Source organism: Schistocerca gregaria, chromosome 2, assembly GCF_023897955.1.
Source record: "Schistocerca gregaria isolate iqSchGreg1 chromosome 2, iqSchGreg1.2, whole genome shotgun sequence".
NCBI classification, from domain to species: domain Eukaryota; kingdom Metazoa; phylum Arthropoda; class Insecta; order Orthoptera; family Acrididae; genus Schistocerca; species Schistocerca gregaria.
In genome coordinates this window covers 115,497,004-115,513,789 of record NC_064921.1, presented here as the reverse complement: position 1 = coordinate 115,513,789, position 16,786 = coordinate 115,497,004, and the positions used below count along the sequence as shown (strand labels likewise).

At 41.4% G+C, this 16,786-nt stretch overlaps 1 protein-coding gene across 1 annotated transcript in view; it reads left to right on the top strand.

The window, feature by feature from the left end:
• LOC126335667 (elastin-like) overlaps positions 1 to 15,595 on the top strand; it is a 98,663-nt gene extending 83,068 nt beyond the window's left edge. The window contains exons 7-8 of the mRNA XM_049999123.1: positions 12,469 to 12,539; positions 14,836 to 15,595. Coding sequence (XP_049855080.1) covers positions 12,469 to 12,539; positions 14,836 to 15,492 — 728 coding nt within the window. The 3' untranslated portion in view covers positions 15,493 to 15,595. The remainder of the gene's footprint in view (positions 1 to 12,468; positions 12,540 to 14,835) is intronic.
• The last annotated feature ends 1,191 nt before the right edge of the window (positions 15,596 to 16,786 follow it).

Genomic DNA, 16,786 nt, shown 5'->3' with positions numbered 1-16,786 from the left:
TAACCACAGTTCACATTTGACAGCCTGGGAAAAGAACCGCGCTTCGATATCCACCTTGCAAGCTGAATACCATAGCGACTGGAGCACGAAAATATATTCCCCGAGATGGCGCTTCAGTAAGAGGAATCGTAGTTAATTACGAAATTCCAGTGTAATCTCTCTACGCTGGTGTTCTCTCAGATTATTTCCAACGAAATCGAGGACTCAATACCTATCGACTTGATCCACCTGTTCTTAGAGTTTTCCATAATAAATTCCAATGTGGAATTTATTAACACTAATTCCAGATCAATCATTTGGAAATAAATCCATGTAGTCGGAAACGTGTTTCTGGAGTTCATCTTTTCCTCAAAAATGCTTCTGAAAATTATTTGATGTATCTGATGGTAAATAAAAGAGGTCTATTTCCAGTTCAAATGCACGCAGTTGTAAAAGCACTTTGTTGTGCCAAAAATTAATACTTTGACGAAAGTGGCTACCCCATTCAGCAAGTGTTTCGTAGACAGTTTTTACCGCTCTGTTCCGTACTAACTAAATCGAATGAAATATTCCTCAGATTACCAGTGTTAAATGAAAACTGGATTTTTATTTATTTACTTTTACGTGCAAGTTGATGCATGCAAAGTTTGTGTTAGAAATAAATAACTTAGTGAATTGTTGAAATTTATATTCGTCTCGCCTTCGCGTCTTCACGGCTGTCTCTGTTCGCTCAGAAACTTGTTATCCAGTCCATACGTGAAAACCTTGTTTCTGCTTTGGATCGTTGACTGTTCAGAAACTTAACTGTCATTTTCAATAATAATTACCAGCAAAGTGGACTTGAGAGTAGTCTGTGCTTTTCTATAACACAAAATCTTCAGCTACCGCCTCTAACTTGAAAAGTAAAAAACTTGTTCATTTCGACTATAGACTTTCTCCGACCTCACTTTCCTACATTGTTGATACAAAGGTAATGTTGATATTATGTTTCTCAGATACTGTGTCGGAATTCCAGATTTTTCCCAATAAATCATCACTTTTCAAATTGTTAGTGTGCTACTTTGACGCATAATTCAGTTGCGCAAACAAAAATTGGAAAAAAATTCTGTTAGCGGCTCTTTGATAGCTGGAAGTCTGCTTCCAGTTGTCTCACGTGAGTGTCACACAAGTGCTTATATTAGCTCGTGTAAGCGAACGGAAGAGGGAGACATTGTACTTGCTACGACTGCTACCTTCCTACGAAAGTGAAACATTACAAGTGTGGCACGGTTGGATTGTAAGGAGTTCCGCTCTATACACTTACCAATCTTAGTGTCACTGATCTGTCATGCCACTCGACCAATACTGAAAAAGTTCGGATCATTACTGAATACAGATTTAAAGTAATTGAAAGATAGTAAGATGTGTACGTTAGGTTATAAATTTATTGTTCAGAAGTAATTGATTTTTATGGATTTTTCTATTTCGAAGGCACAGGACATCATTTCGCCTTATCCTACCGAGCCCAAAGATCGTACAGCTTGACTTACCTTCACAAAAATTGTGAGATCTATTGAGAGAAAAAAATGCAGCAAAAACAGTTACTTCTAAGCCCTTTCACCACACACGGGACAATTGGTCAATATATAATATTAGTTCTTTTTGCTTGTATCCCTGAAGGCGTACAATTTTCCAGTAAATTTTCCTATGTAAGTCACTTTTTCGAAATATCATATTCCAAGACCACACGAACAGTTGGTTCGACGTAGCATATGCATGGGCAAATTTAATATACCTAGAATGAAATATACAACACGAGTGACTGAGTAATTTTCCTACTTTTTATAAGGGTCACATAAGAAAAAACGTGAAACTTGAGTTCCTCCCACCGTATTAAAAGTTCAAATAATTTTCGGGAATGCAGCCGGATACAGTGAATGGCAGCAGTTTATCCTGCGGCATTACCCCCAAGTTATCTGAAGAATAAAGAAAGTAACCGACTGAAACCGAGTTCGAGTCTCGGTCGGGCACCCAGTTTTAAATCTGCCAGGAAGTTACATATTAGCGCACACTCCGCTGCAGAGTGAAAATCTCATTCTGGAAAGTAATCGACTGGTATCTGCGTACATCAATCTTTCAGCGCATCAGTGAACGGCTGGTATCACTGTATGTTAACAACACATCTTACTGATTCCCATGTTATTGTAATTAGGTACAGTGAGTGTACTATGGCTGATAGCCTCGAGTAATGTATTATAGTACAAATAACGACTCCACATTACAATTACAAATTCTACCATAGGATTAAACAATTTAACTACGTCACATCTTCTGAACTATTTTGTCACTGACAGAAGAGGTCTCCCGCCTCCCTCCTAATGTTGATTTATCCCAGTATAGTTCTACACCCAAAACATTGGTCCCATGTACATTTAATCACTTTGTGTGTCTTTCCTAATAATATACCTAAGTCGTAGACTGTCTGGTTTTAGTGCAGCAACTACAAATATGTAGTTAGACACTATCCATAGCTGTCGTCTTTTGTTAAGGTTTTAGCATTTTACAGTCGTATGTACATATTAAAACTGGAATTGCTTTAATTTTATGGAGATAATGTATAATAAATTTTAAAAAGAACTATAGATTGTTTGATACTGCACTTCGTACAGTTGTGACCTATGACATGTTTATTCAGAGGCTGTAGCTGGTATAATGTATCACTGAAATTGAATGCAAATAAAATGGGAAGGATAAACATAACTGGAAGTGTCATCCAACCATAAATTGACTGTTTAAAATGTTAATAAAACTTATTCTTGGAAGTTACTGAATATGAAGAAGACTTACCGAGAAAGTGTAGAAGACTTACCGAGGTATACTTTTAGTGATCTGGATGTTTAAAGTTGTCATCTGCTGAGCTGTGAATACAGCGAATGGCTACAAGATGTTGCAGACGCATCCTCTGAACATAAGGAACCTGTTATTGCGTCCGTCTGGACTTCGATTCAGTGACGAAGCTACAATTTGTCGCTATCATATAGTCAATGTGCTGACTAGGTCAAAGCGAAAATGTCTCGGTCTGGCAGTGAAAGGGTTTTTTACGTAAAAGAGTGCTATCTTCATTCTACACACTCCCTTTCAGATTAGTGCATTTTGTCAACGTTCTTCCCTAAAATTCGATCTTTAAATGTCTGCAAACTGTCATAGCACTGGTGTCATAACACATTTCTCGTTGAAACTTCATAGCAGGTTAATATTGTGGTCCAGACCGACACTTCAACTCGGAACCGTTGCCTTTCGCGGGAAAATGCTTTACCACTGAGTTACCCTAACACAACTTATCAACCCCTCCTCCCCCCACCCCTCTCTCAGTTCTGCTTCGGCCAGTAGCTCGTCTCCTACCTCCCTTACTTTCAAACTTGATAGAAGCTCTCCTGCGAACCTAGAAGAAGGATGTAGCTAAGCCATATCTCCGCAATATCCTTTCTTCCAGAAGAACTAGTCTTCCAGGTTCGCAGGAGAGCTTCTGTCAAGTTTGGAAGGTAGGAGATAAGGTACTGGCGGGAGTAAGGCTGTGAGGGACAGTCGTGAGTCGTACTTAGTTAGTTCAGTTTGACACCGACGCGGTAGGTCAGCATGTTCAGAGGGTTAGATGTTCTCTGTAATATACACTACTGGCCATTAAAATTGCTGCACCAAGAAGAAATGTAGATGATAAAGGGGTGTTCATTGGACAAATATATTATACTAGAACTGACATGTGATTACATTTTCACGCCATTTGGATGTATAGTTCATGAGAAATCAGTACCCAGAACAACCACATCTGGCCGTAATAACGGCCTTGGTGCGCCTGAGCATTGAGTCACACAGAGTTTGGGTGGCTTGTACAGGTACAGCTGCCCATGCAGCTTCAACACTATGCCATAGTTCATCAAGAGTAGTGACTGGCGTATTGTGACGAGCCAGTTGCTCGGCCACCATTGATCAGACGTTGGTGAGAGATCTGGAGACTGTGCTGGCCAGGGCAGTAGTCGAACATTTTCTGTATCCAGAAAGGCCAGTACAGGACCTGCAACATACGGTCGTGCATTATCCTGCTGAAATGTAGGGTTTCGCAGGGATCGAATGAAGGGGAGCGCCACGGATCGTAAATCTGAAATTTAACATTCACTGTTCAAAGTGCCGTCAATGCGAACAAGAAGTGATCGAGACGTGTAACCAATGGCACCCCATACAATCACGCCGGGTGATAAGCCAGTAGCTGGCGGCGTGGGCCATCGCTAACGTCAAGCTTGAGGGCCTCGTAGAAGAATTAGAAAAAGAAAATGAAAGATTAAGGAAGCAACCTGTTAAGATCTGGGGGGGGGGGGGGGGGGGAGTGGTTGCACAAGCGCCACCAAAACCGCAAACAATTAAGGATACTATTGCCCGAGTCACCAAACGATCAAACACAACAGTCTTTCTAAGGACCCTGCCTGGTCAGGACACTAGCGTGAAAAAGATACAGGAGGTGTTCACTACCACAATAAATCCTGCAAAAGATAAAAACAAAATCAACAAAGTTAAACCAAGTAACAATTCGGTAATTGTCGAAGTTGCCTCGGAAGGGGACAAGGATAAATTACTAAACAATGCCAAATTAAACTCGGTGGTCAAATGTTAGCCACCAAGGAAAAGAAACCCGTTGGTCATCTTATATGATGTACCAACGATCATGACGAATTAGGAACTGCAAGATACTATCAAGGCACAAAACTTTGAGGACATGACAGATGAAGAATTCAAAGGAAATTTCAAACTGAAATTCAAAACGGGGCCTCAGGCTCGAGATGTGGTACATCACGTCGCCGAGGTCTCCGCTCAAATCTGGAAAAGCGTAACGGCAATGGGCATTATACATCGGCTTTCACGCCATAAATACACGAGATTATCTAGTGGTACGGCGCTGCCACAATTGTGGAGATCTCGACGACGTTGACAGGCACTGTACCAGGGGGTCGGCCTGCTAAAAATGTGGCGAGGATGGTCGTGTGAGGAAAGACTGTAGGGCTGCAGCAGTCTGTATCCCTTGTAAAAGACGGGGTAAAAAACCTTGTGGCACCACTGGACGTAACTGCCCCACCTACAGACTCCTGGAACAGAGACTAATTTCAAGGATAGACTATGGCTGGTCAAGCTAAAGCCAACAGGATGCCCAAAAGAAAATCCCCGAGCAAAAGGAGGAGGGATGCCATGAGGGCAAGTGCCTTCAAGTTATTCTTGAGGTCGCTCACGGGCGCCACAATCAAAACCAATGACATAAGCACACAAACGGACTCCACCACAACGGACAGAGGGACTCCAACTGAGCCTCTTACAGTCACGTTCCCCTCCTCCCAAAGCCGGGAGACAAGGCCGACTATAGATCAACGGCAATGGCATCCTGTAACAGAGACTGTGGCAATCTCAATAGAGGAAAATAGAGCTACAAAGAAACCAGTTCAGGAAAACAAAATAATTAGCTCAAGTGAATCAGCTACCACAATAGATCCTGTCGTGAGATTGCCACCAGTCGACCCAGTCAGAGTCTATCCTAATCTTGAATTCACGTTGCAACTGGCAAGACCAGAGCAGCCGACTACTCTGACGACTGCCTTGAGACACGTGGTTCGAGTGGGACATGAATATGGTAGGAGAGTCACCTTCTCGGTAATGGAGGCTGTGGACAGAATTCAACTCACGTCAGTGAATCTCCCCACCGAGTTCGGAGCCCTGCGAGACCTACTAAAGAAAGATTTCGAAAGACGTGGCGAAAAATTCGACCTGGACGATATCTACCAACAAGCAGTTTTGGCATATGGACTCATCACATTTGACTGGGTAAGACATGGCGTAATGACAGAATCCATACATACTTTCCATAAATAACTACATGATGAAAATCACCATTGGCTAACATAGCACTTACAACAGCACACTAGTGATGCAGGAGTTACGTAAGGAAGTGGAGGAGAGGAGACTAGATGTGGTCTGTCTGCAAGAGCCGTACACCCTAAATGGGAAAATAGCTTTCACAGCTGCGACCTGGCAAGTAGTAAACAGAGGGGAAGACCCAAGATCGGCAATAATAATAACCAATAAACTTATAAGTGCCACAGTTCTAACACAGTTCACAACTAGCCACTGCAACGTCGTGGAGCTGCAGTCTCCATCAGGAGCAACTGTCTTCATCAACATGTATTTTCAGTATGGTGACGAAATTGAGAGACACTTTGCACACCTTACCACAGTTATCACGGCGTTGCGGGGGCGGAAAGCAATTATAACAGCAGATATAAACGCCAAATCCCCCCTATAGTACAGCGGCACCAGGGACCCTAATGGAGATAAGGCAGAAGAGGCCATCATGGCCTTGCAGCTGGTGGTGGCAAACAAGCCAGGCAACCCTCTGACCTACGTGGCGGGAGGTGACCGAGGCACAAACATTGATGTGACCCTGGCTACGCCTAATGCTGCGCACCTCATCCAGCACTGGAAAGTAGTAGAGAACGCCACCTCTAGCGATCACAATCTCATTACCTTCGGTATTGGAGACAAGGAGAGCCGCTGGGCAATGGGGTGGAAAGTACAATACAACTACAAAAGAGCCGATTGGGAAAGACTTGCTAGAGAGTGCAACATTCCTGCACTGCCAGAAGGTGACGGACACCTGGACATTGACGTAGATAACAGAGCCGAGGAACTGGTGACAGTAATAACTCGAGCGGTCAAAGCCGCCGTACCTACTAGGAGGAAGGCCATGGTGGCCTCTCCGTCACCATGGTCAGCTGAACTGGAGGGGATGCGCCAGTCTGTTAGAAGGCTCAGGAGGCACTACCAGCGCAGTGTCGTCTGGCTAGAAAGACAAAGATGGCTGCAGCTTCGGGAAGCGAAAGACAATTTCCAAAAACAACTAAGTGAAGTAAGAACAAAAAGTTGGGAACACTTTGTTCTGAACCAGCTAGCTTTAGACCCATGGGGAATCCCCTACAAGCTTGTCCGAGACATAATCCGCTCTCCGATGGAGCTCTCAACCGTCAGGCATGGGGCGGGATGAGGGAGTCTTGGCAGGAAACTGCTGAGGTCCTTCTCCAGTCCCTGCTGCCTGACGACACTGCGGATGGAGAGACAGACGAACAACGGCAGTTGCGTGAGAACTACAACAACGTATATGGAAATGATACGGCAGTTTACCCATTCTCTGAAGAGGAGGTAGAAGCCCATATAAAGTCCCTGAAGAGAGGGAAAGCTCCCGGGCCAGACGGCATTGTGGCGGAGGTGGTGCAATTCCTGGCCCCCCAGATAGTCGCCCCTTAACAATGAATCCACAATGAATGTCTCAGGCAGAAAAAGTTCCCTCGAATCTGGAAGAGGGCAAATGTCGTAATTATCAAGAAAGGAGCTCACAAAGACCCAGCAGAAACAAAATCCTACGGACCAATCTGCCTGCTCGATCTGCTTGGGAATGTTTTGGAGAGACTACTGGCTGACAGACTGGCTGCGCACCGAGTGCTGTGCGGGATGAACGGCAGTCAGTTCGGCTTCCGGCCTGGGCGATCGGCATCAGATCCAATTGCCCTGGCGGCCGAGGTATGCGGCTCTACCCCGTACAAGTACGTTGTTGGCATGATGGTGGACATAAGCGGCGCCTTCGACAACCTGTGGTGGCCTTCGCTCTTCTCCTGTTTACGGAAGAAGGAGTGTCCAGGGCCGCTATATGGGTGTCTGAGGAGCTACTGCGAAGATCGGGAGGTATGACTATCATCCCCTAGCACAAGAGTAAGAAAAACTATCACAAAAGGATGTCCCCAGGGCTCCGTACTGGGTCCCCTGTTCTGGGACATCCACATGGAACCCTTACTGGACAAACTACAGCAAAGTGACGAAGTGTTAGAGGTGATGGCCTACGCAGATGACCTCCTCCTACTGGTCGGCGGCCGTAGCCGAGAAAACATAGAGCCCAAGATTGAAAGAGCAATAGAGATACTACAACTTTGGTGCCAAAATACAAAGATGAAAATGTCACCAACCAAGTCCACATACCTTCTTCTAAAGGGACAATTAGTTCGCAATCCAACTGTCAGGATAGAGGGCTCACCAGTTCTCAGGCGACATCAGACTCGCTATCTCGGTATCGTCATTGATGAAAGGTGGTACTTCGGCAGGCACATAAAAACCGTAACTCAAAGAGCCCTACAAGTACTCAACAACCTCATCTCCATTGGACACAAACGATTTCATCTTCCACCACATCTCATTCAGCTTTATGACAATAGCATACTCACCTCAATAGTGGGTTACGGCTCGGGAGTCTGGGCACACAGGCTCACGAGGGTGGTGCCCGCCATGACAGTGAGAAGAGTGCAAAGAAATATGATTATGAGATCAGTGGGGGCATACAGGACTACACCGGGAGGAGCCCTTGCCCCTTGCATATCAAAATTCGGAAGGAGGCCGCTTGGTACTGGGCAAAGAAGGGGAATTTGGGGAAAACAGAGGAAATTCTAGGCAGCAGGACTGTGAACAAGGTTGAGATTAGGCAAAAAGGGGATCAGCTATGGTGACATTCGTGGGAAAGGCGAAGAAACAGGGCGTTGAAACTTTGATTTCTTACCAGATGTCAAGGAAAAGGATGGGAATGTCATATTTCGAACCAACCAGGGGACTAATCCACTTTCTCACTGGACATGGACCCTACTCGACATATCTATGTCGATTCGGGAAAAAGGCGACACCTGCGTGTGACTGACGTGTCCCGGAGGGTACTCCTGACCATGTAGTCTACGAGTGGGCTAGATTGTATAATTAATAAGTTTTTCTGGAAATAAAGAATTTTTTAAAAAAATATTTAGATCTATGAACAGCAGATCAGAATGTGACAAATCTGATTAACAGGTTCGATGCCCCACGATTATAGCTTCAAAGGCATTAGATTTTCATTGTCAGTCAAAGTTTGTGGGGCAGTTTCAGTATCCTGATGGATGATAAAGTTTTTTGAAACTTATACAATTTTACTGATATTTCACGCCGCTATCTGGTAAAAACGTAACTAGAATCACCTTATGATATTTCAGTTCGTTAGCTAGTTAGTCCGAAGATCCTCTTTTGTGTCCAGAGAAAACTCTCCGCATTATACATGCATTTCACTTTGCCACGGATGTATGGACATCTGCCATTAGTATAGCATTTGAAAGAGCGCAACCCTTTTTAATAGTTACGTTAACTAATTCTATATCAGTGGGTTCAGAAAAGCCAAAAGTAAATATTGCGTTTTCCTTCATAGATAAAGAAAAGAAGCTTTCAAAAGAAAAACTGTTTTGGTTACAGGGGAAACAACACTCTTGTTGACGCGTTTCACCCTTCTGGGGCATCATCGGAAAATCTATGAGACAAAGAACAAGGAAATAGTATACGTTAAAATATGATTTCATCCTCAAGAGCTATACTGGAAATTTAAAAAAAAAATTGTGGTTTGCGAGCGGTCTTGTATGTCGGGGATGGAAACGAGATATCGTTTAGTGCACCAATTGTGCTACGTTTCAAGAAGCGTGAGTGTGGTCGTGTGTGGTCTCTGCTTTTGCAACTGACTCCGATGTGTTTAAGGTAAAGTTTCCTTTTTGGCGGTTTCGCGCCACACTGTAGCTCTCAATAGCTGAATTGTGCCTTGTAGGTACACGGAACGATTCCTGAAAGCATATGTTTCAGTGTATTAAAAGAAATTCTCTAATAGCTTCTTTAATTTCCAATACAGCTGTGCAGGATAGGACTATATTTATATGTACACTATTTTCATTTCCTTTTTCTTATAGATTTTCTGATTGTGCCCCAGAAAGAGGAAAGACGTTATTTAAAGTATTGTCTCCCAACCAGCCAAGAATGTTTTTGTTTCGCAATACTGCATACAGTTGCTGTACTACATACATCATAGGGTGGGAAGAATTGTATATCTTTAGCTCTCACTATTTTCATTCCTTTTGTAAATTTGTGCCCACAGCTTAATGAATAATGTGTGCATTAGTCGTGAGTATATTATAGATCCTCTACAACTGATACGGCTCCAAGGTTAAGATAATACCATGAGTTCGAGGATAGAACACAATCGCCATAAGAAGTGAACTGGCATTAAGCTGTTACATTTCTAGCATGTTGTCGTGGATCCGCTTTATGCAGCGTAACACATCAGCTTGCAGCATTTTGATTTCTCTTTAAAAACAATCCAAACATTCATTTTTGTCTTTGCATTTGATAAACATTCGACAAATAAAACTCATATCTCACGAAGAGCCATGTCCCCGATTAAATTTCATTTGAAATGTGTCGCACCTGCTTCTTCTGATACATCGGTGGCGTCACTATTTCACACATCTTTGAATATAGATCTCGCATAAAAATATTTTACACATTGTTCTAGTTCTCGTGTGGTTTGTAACGTTATTCGAGTGGGTCTCCTCCAAAGCAGTATAAATTGCAGCACTTTTTTATAGTACCGTGAGGCCGTTCTGTGCAGGAAACCTTTTCCCGCTGTATTTTATACCTGCTACCTTCAGAATTTTTTTATTCCACTCAACACTTACAAAAGCTTACAGTATTTCTGCATACGGTATAAATGCAGTTTTGATTTTTTTGAGAATAACGTATACTGCAAGCCGTAGGGTCAGTAATTCCTCGTGTGGGATAAATGAAAATTTGTACCAGACGGGGACAAAAGCCATCAGGGTTCAAGTCCAGGACTGCCACGAATTTTCGATTTCCACCACTTTCTCGTATATAAACGCAATGAATTATACGTTATATGTGAATGAGTGCCAGAAGACAGAGATCTTTCCAAAGCAGAATTTCACAAATCCAGTTCTGAGCTTACGCTAAATGAAATACATTTAATGCTCTCTTAAGTAGTAGTCTCTCTGTGATTCGTTTGACAGGCAGTTTAACTAATTGACTCTTTTCCCTTACAATGGAATCCTAAAAGCGTGGTTGTGAGAAAAAAAGTTAGAACTTTTGAGACTACTAACATGATGCCCAGGAGAGGCTGAAAATATCAGAACTAGAGACCAATGTAACATCCACGAGATAAATTACAGCTACAGTGCGACGAGAGGAAATTATGCCTATAACAGTTATAAACATTATATATTCGACATATGAAAAAATTGTGAAAACGATGATAATTATTAATTATTTATATAATATTCTATGATGTAATTGGACATATCTATGTGTATCATACAAAAACAAAGATAATTGTAAATTCCTTTTATGATCTGTGTTTGTCTTCCTTTGTTTTTATCTTTATCAAACTGAGGTCTGTTAAGATATTGTAATTATTTTTTAATTATTACATGAGAATAGAGTTCATTATTATTATAAATATGAGTGAATAATTACTTGTATCTTAATAAGCATCATCTGTGTTAATTATTTCTTTCCACTGCAAGAAGCGCAGCCATTGATGATAGCGATTTGTATCGCGTTTATGTCTGTGTTTTCCTTAGAAAAAAAAAAATGTTTACGTGATGAAGTCTAAATAGTGCACAATACGAAAGTAACGTTTAATAAGCATTTCATATACTTATCTTATTTGATCTAACAATAGAAAGTCTCTATCAATTGTCTGCCGTCATCTTAACAATAATCTCTTCGGCAAATTCAAATTACTCAACTCTGCAGACATAAATGCTGAACGTTATACAAATAAATGTGCACTGGTGGTACCGAACTCGTTTTAATGAAAATAATTCGAATCAAATTGTTTCTTTAAAAACAGTGCTCATAGCACGATCCTTATAACAAATTTTTCTAGCTGATGTATGGAGCCGAAATGAATTAAGCACGTGTTGCGAAGAATATTGTTTCAGGTAACATACGTCACTGTTGTGCGCGGCTGATATTCGGTGGTTTTAATGATCATTTTGCTGAAGATAACTGCTTTCATCATAATCAATAGCTGTATAGAATCTGTTGTATGAACTGTGATTTAGTGACACTTAGACAACTTACAGCCAACAGTTTAACACGACGTTAACTTGGAGTTCTTTAGCAACTTGACCAAATCTGTAGCTGGGAGAAAAATTATTTAATAATCACTCAATGTAGTAAAATAAAATTTACAAATTAGTTTAATACCAAACCACTGAATAAAACAGCGAACGCCACACCAACATTGTCAGTCAACGATCGTGACATGAAGCGGGTGGTAATATTAGACTTTAGACACCACTCTTCTTTTGACAAGAATGATACTGAGTCACATTTCTCCTTTATGCGATGCAAGCACCTTCAACCCCACCCCTGATAGCTGTTACATCATGGACCATTATAAGAAAACACCTAAGTGGAAGCTCGTCCATCTTCTCCAGTAGGATGTGCTACCGTTTTACTCTAGAGAGAGTGCGTCACACATCGAAAAGCAGCCAGCGCTTGCGTGAGCCGAGCGAGAAGTGGGGGCAGGGAGAGGAACAGGTAGGACTGGACGGTGTATATAAACTGCAGTGAAACCATGTACCAGCATCAGTCATTGTCTGCTCACCGTTCCATCTCCAGCAGCGGCAATGAGGATCCTGGTAAGCTTTCGTATCCTCTCTTGCTAATATTGGTTCAAATTCTTCACATTAACTAAAAATACAGTTAGCAAGTATTACGCTTAAAACAGCCCATGGCGCAGTTATTCCGATACGTAAGGGGGAGAAATGTAATAGTCGATTTTGGCTCAACGTTTTCTGCCAAGTCAGTATAGAAACAGTTTAGCTTTTCCTCCTAAGTAGTACATTTTCTAGCTTTCCTCATAGTGCTTTCAGACACTGGCAATAATAAGTCGAAGTGGGATCATGAAAGAGTTTAGTAGATCGTGCCGTCTCGAAAGACAGTGAAGAAGAAACCTTTCAGAAAGAAGACGGAAATGTCAACCCTAACTGTCTTATTTCAAGTTGCTTCACACATTGTATAATCGTAAGGAGAACTTCTATAATTTCTGACGAGAGTCACGATAGTGTCCGAAACCCATGAAATCATTTGAGATACACATACTCAATTACTGAGATATTATTTTGAGAAATCTAAATCTACACGTTCTATATTCTTATAAACATTCCTGTAATTCAGAAAGGAGAATCATCCTTCACTATTTTGTCAGTTGCAATATTTTGTAAAATTTCTTCGCTGTTAATGAAACTCCCGTTTCACAAGTAACTTTTTATTGCAGTTATGTTTCGACAGAAATACTGGCAGGGTTATTTTCGACTAACGAAATTATTTAAGTTTTTTGGAAGTATATTATGGTTCGCCTTTAAAAAGCATATAGTTTATGAAAAACAGTAAATTTAATCCACAGTTCCAAGTTACAATCTTTTACACTGTTACCATATTTTTGCCATTTTGGGCAGTCTGTGACCTTTTAGAATGAAAGAACTTCAGTAATATTCAGTATTTTAATGCAATGGTACATGTGACAAATATAATATAACAAACGCAATCAATGAAGTCTTATAATTTGTTTTTGTTTCATTTGAGTCAGTATTCTTGTAATGTGAGCTTGTGTCTTTCTTTAAATGGCAAGTGAGAACTGGAGCAGATATACAGTTAGTATCAACACATAAATGTAGTCGTTCAAAGTTAAATTTTACTGGCGTTTAGACAGAGAAAATCTGGCAAAGCTTGTGATACATGACAAAGGAAAAGAAGTTATTTTCATCGGCCTTCATGACTGATACAAGTAACGTCTTGAATTTGTCTTGGATCTGAAACCTTTTATTAAAACAGCTTACAACTTACACTCTGATACCACTAAATCTGTAGCAGTGAATTGGAATGTACTTCAGAGTTCTGAGTTGGAATAACACTTACTGCAACTGTAGGGAGTACAAAGATTCTTGCTTCCTTTCATCTGGGCAGTCATTAAAAATAACTTAAATGATGAAATTTGTGGTAGAATAATGCTCTGCTCACTTTTCCTCCACTCGGATATTGCGACTTAGTATAATTATATTTTTGTATATTAATTCTTAGTTATCCATTTTCTCTGTGATTTTCTCCATTTTTACACTCTACACTATAAAGATATGTTTGCCACTTGTCACTTATTCTTCCTTCGTCTGGAGCATTTATTTACTCATTTGTGTGCCTCAGAATTAAAGAACGTGGTTTCTAGAGTCTTCGAGAAAACACATATGTAACGTTGGTTTTTAATACAGCTCTTTGGCCAAACAGTGATACTTCAGAGAAGTAATTCCTTAATTATGGAACATTTTACTGTAACAGTTATATACCACACTTCCAGAGTTAATAATACTTATGTGCATTTTATATCACACAACTTCCTTCTTGTGTTTGATATAGGCTATTGAATCTATTTCAGAAATGAAATACTGTCACAAACTGATAAAAATGCGGTATTAAAATAAATTGAAAGGACGCCATTTTCACATGAAGAAGAAGTGGCGATTTTTCAAAGTTTAATTTACTGCAGTACATTTTGATGTAAAATACCAAAGCTACAACTTCGGCAGTACGAAATTAGTTTTGTAACTGTCATTTAGAATTTTCTTTACGATTTTTTTATCTGTGCCATTGATTGACATTCACCATTTCCAGATAAATAGATCCCACTTGTACTGAAAATAATGCAAGGTTTTGGTTACCAAATGGTAGTGTGTGAGATTAAATTACCTACAGGCACTTTGTCAGCATCAGTCTAAAGCTGTCATTATACTACATAAATAAAACTGGAAATAACACTTCAGCAGGCACATATCCGTTCACATTTATGATGCTAACAACACTGAAATACATATGTCACAAAACATTTGAATCTATAATACGTTTATTATTATTATTTAAACTTCATTGGATCGTGTGTTCCAGGTGTGCGTGTTCTTGTGTGGTTTGGCTCTCGCTGAAGAGAAGCAGGTAGAGAAACGGGGGTTGATTGGCTCCCTGGGTGGCTATGGAGGTGATGGATATGGTATTGGTGCCAGCAGCTACAGCAGTGGTGGGCTCATAGGTGGTGGTTATGGAGGCGGCTATGGAGGCGGCTACGGAGGCGGCTTTGGAGGCGGCTATGGAGGTGGTATCAGCTCTGCAGTTGGAGGTGCTCGAGTCACCAACATTGCCATCACCAAGCAAGTCCCTGTCCCATATCCTGTAACTGTCCAGCGTACTGTCCCAGTACCAGTCAGGGTTCCTGTCACGGTGCCAGTCAACAGGCCGGTACCGGTGCCCGTCCCACAGCCGTACCCTGTCCCCGTGCAGAGGCCAGTCCCAGTACCCGTGAGCGTCCCTAGCCCAGTCCCCGTACCAGTACCACAGCCCGTCGTCGTCAACCAGCCGGTACCTGTCGTCGTGGGAGGCGGAGCTGGTGTCGGCGGAGGCCTCGGAGGCGGCTACGGCGGCGGCTATGGCGGCGGCTTTGGTGGAGGCTACGGTGGGGGCTATGGTGGCGCCATCGGCGGTGGCTACGGTGGTGGTTATTCTGCAGGCATCTCTGGAGGCTATGGAGGCTATGGCAAATACGGCCACTAACATCAGTAGCTGACCTGAACGTCTCAAACGAAACACAACGCCAGAAAATCATTGTTTATGCTTTACATCCGTCTGTATAGCAGTAAATAAATGAGACCTGATACAAAAATTGTGTTAATGCTCTATTTTTATCAAGTATGCATTACCTCATTACTCCGTTCTCATCAGTATTACGGTTCCTGTTCATATCTGACTTCAGTAAGTAAATTGATTTATTGCTAAATATAAAGGATCTGAGTCAATAACTTTAGACTCACTACTGAGACCTGAGAATATTTTGACAAACATTTCACTATTTTTCTTATTGTTTAAGAAAGACAATGTTATTCAAATTCCCTTACTGGCTGGAAATGCTGAGAGCACCTCACTTTTACAAGTACAAGGAATATCACTTACGAGAAATATGCGTAGGACGACAAATTAGTCTGTTGCCTACCTTCGCTGTTATGGATACTAAATAACTGTAAACAGACTTATGGTCTGTAAAAATTTTGAGAAAGTTTCGTGGTGTTAACCATATCCAGAATAGTATGAAACTACACTAACTAACGAAATATTCACAGCTGCATTACGCGTGCAGCACTAAATAACCTAAAGCACATCAACTAAAAAGTAGCAGCATTACAAACGTTGGTCGATTTGTGAACTTCTTAAAGAGGGAAACAGACATGGCTCGATCTTCGTGACACCTTAAAACTAGTGGATGTAATGTCACTGAGAAATTTCTGCTGGATCACTACGGATAATTTCTATCGATATCCACAGATGTTTAGGGATCACACTTCGAAAATTCCAGACTGTCAGTTTCTGCTTCTCTAACACTTGCACTCACAAGTGGCACTCATAATTCACTATACATTCTTCGGATAATGGGCAACGAGGTAATAAACTTCGAAGTAATATAAGCAGTCGTTTGAGAGTAACTGCATGGGGAAAAAATGCGAATCCAAAATCTGTGGGTCTTAATTTTCCACGCATAAAGATATTTTCCGAACAACTACTTCAGCAAAGGGTGCATCTTGGATTCAATTACATAAAGAAAATTTATCAGCAGTGAAGCGGATGACTCGAGCTTTCTGCTTCACTTCAGTCAAACTTAGGTGCAGACACGATCCTTTGCTTGGCAGAACGAGTGAATAAGTTTTGTGCAAATTCTGCGAAAAATAATTGCGGCAGTCAGTCTGAACAATGGATTGGTGAGTAGTAACGTTTACAAGATGAGGCCTATGGCCGGCTATTGATGTATATCGGCCGTGTTTCCTCCTGTTTCATTTTCTTTCATTTGTGGTCTTCC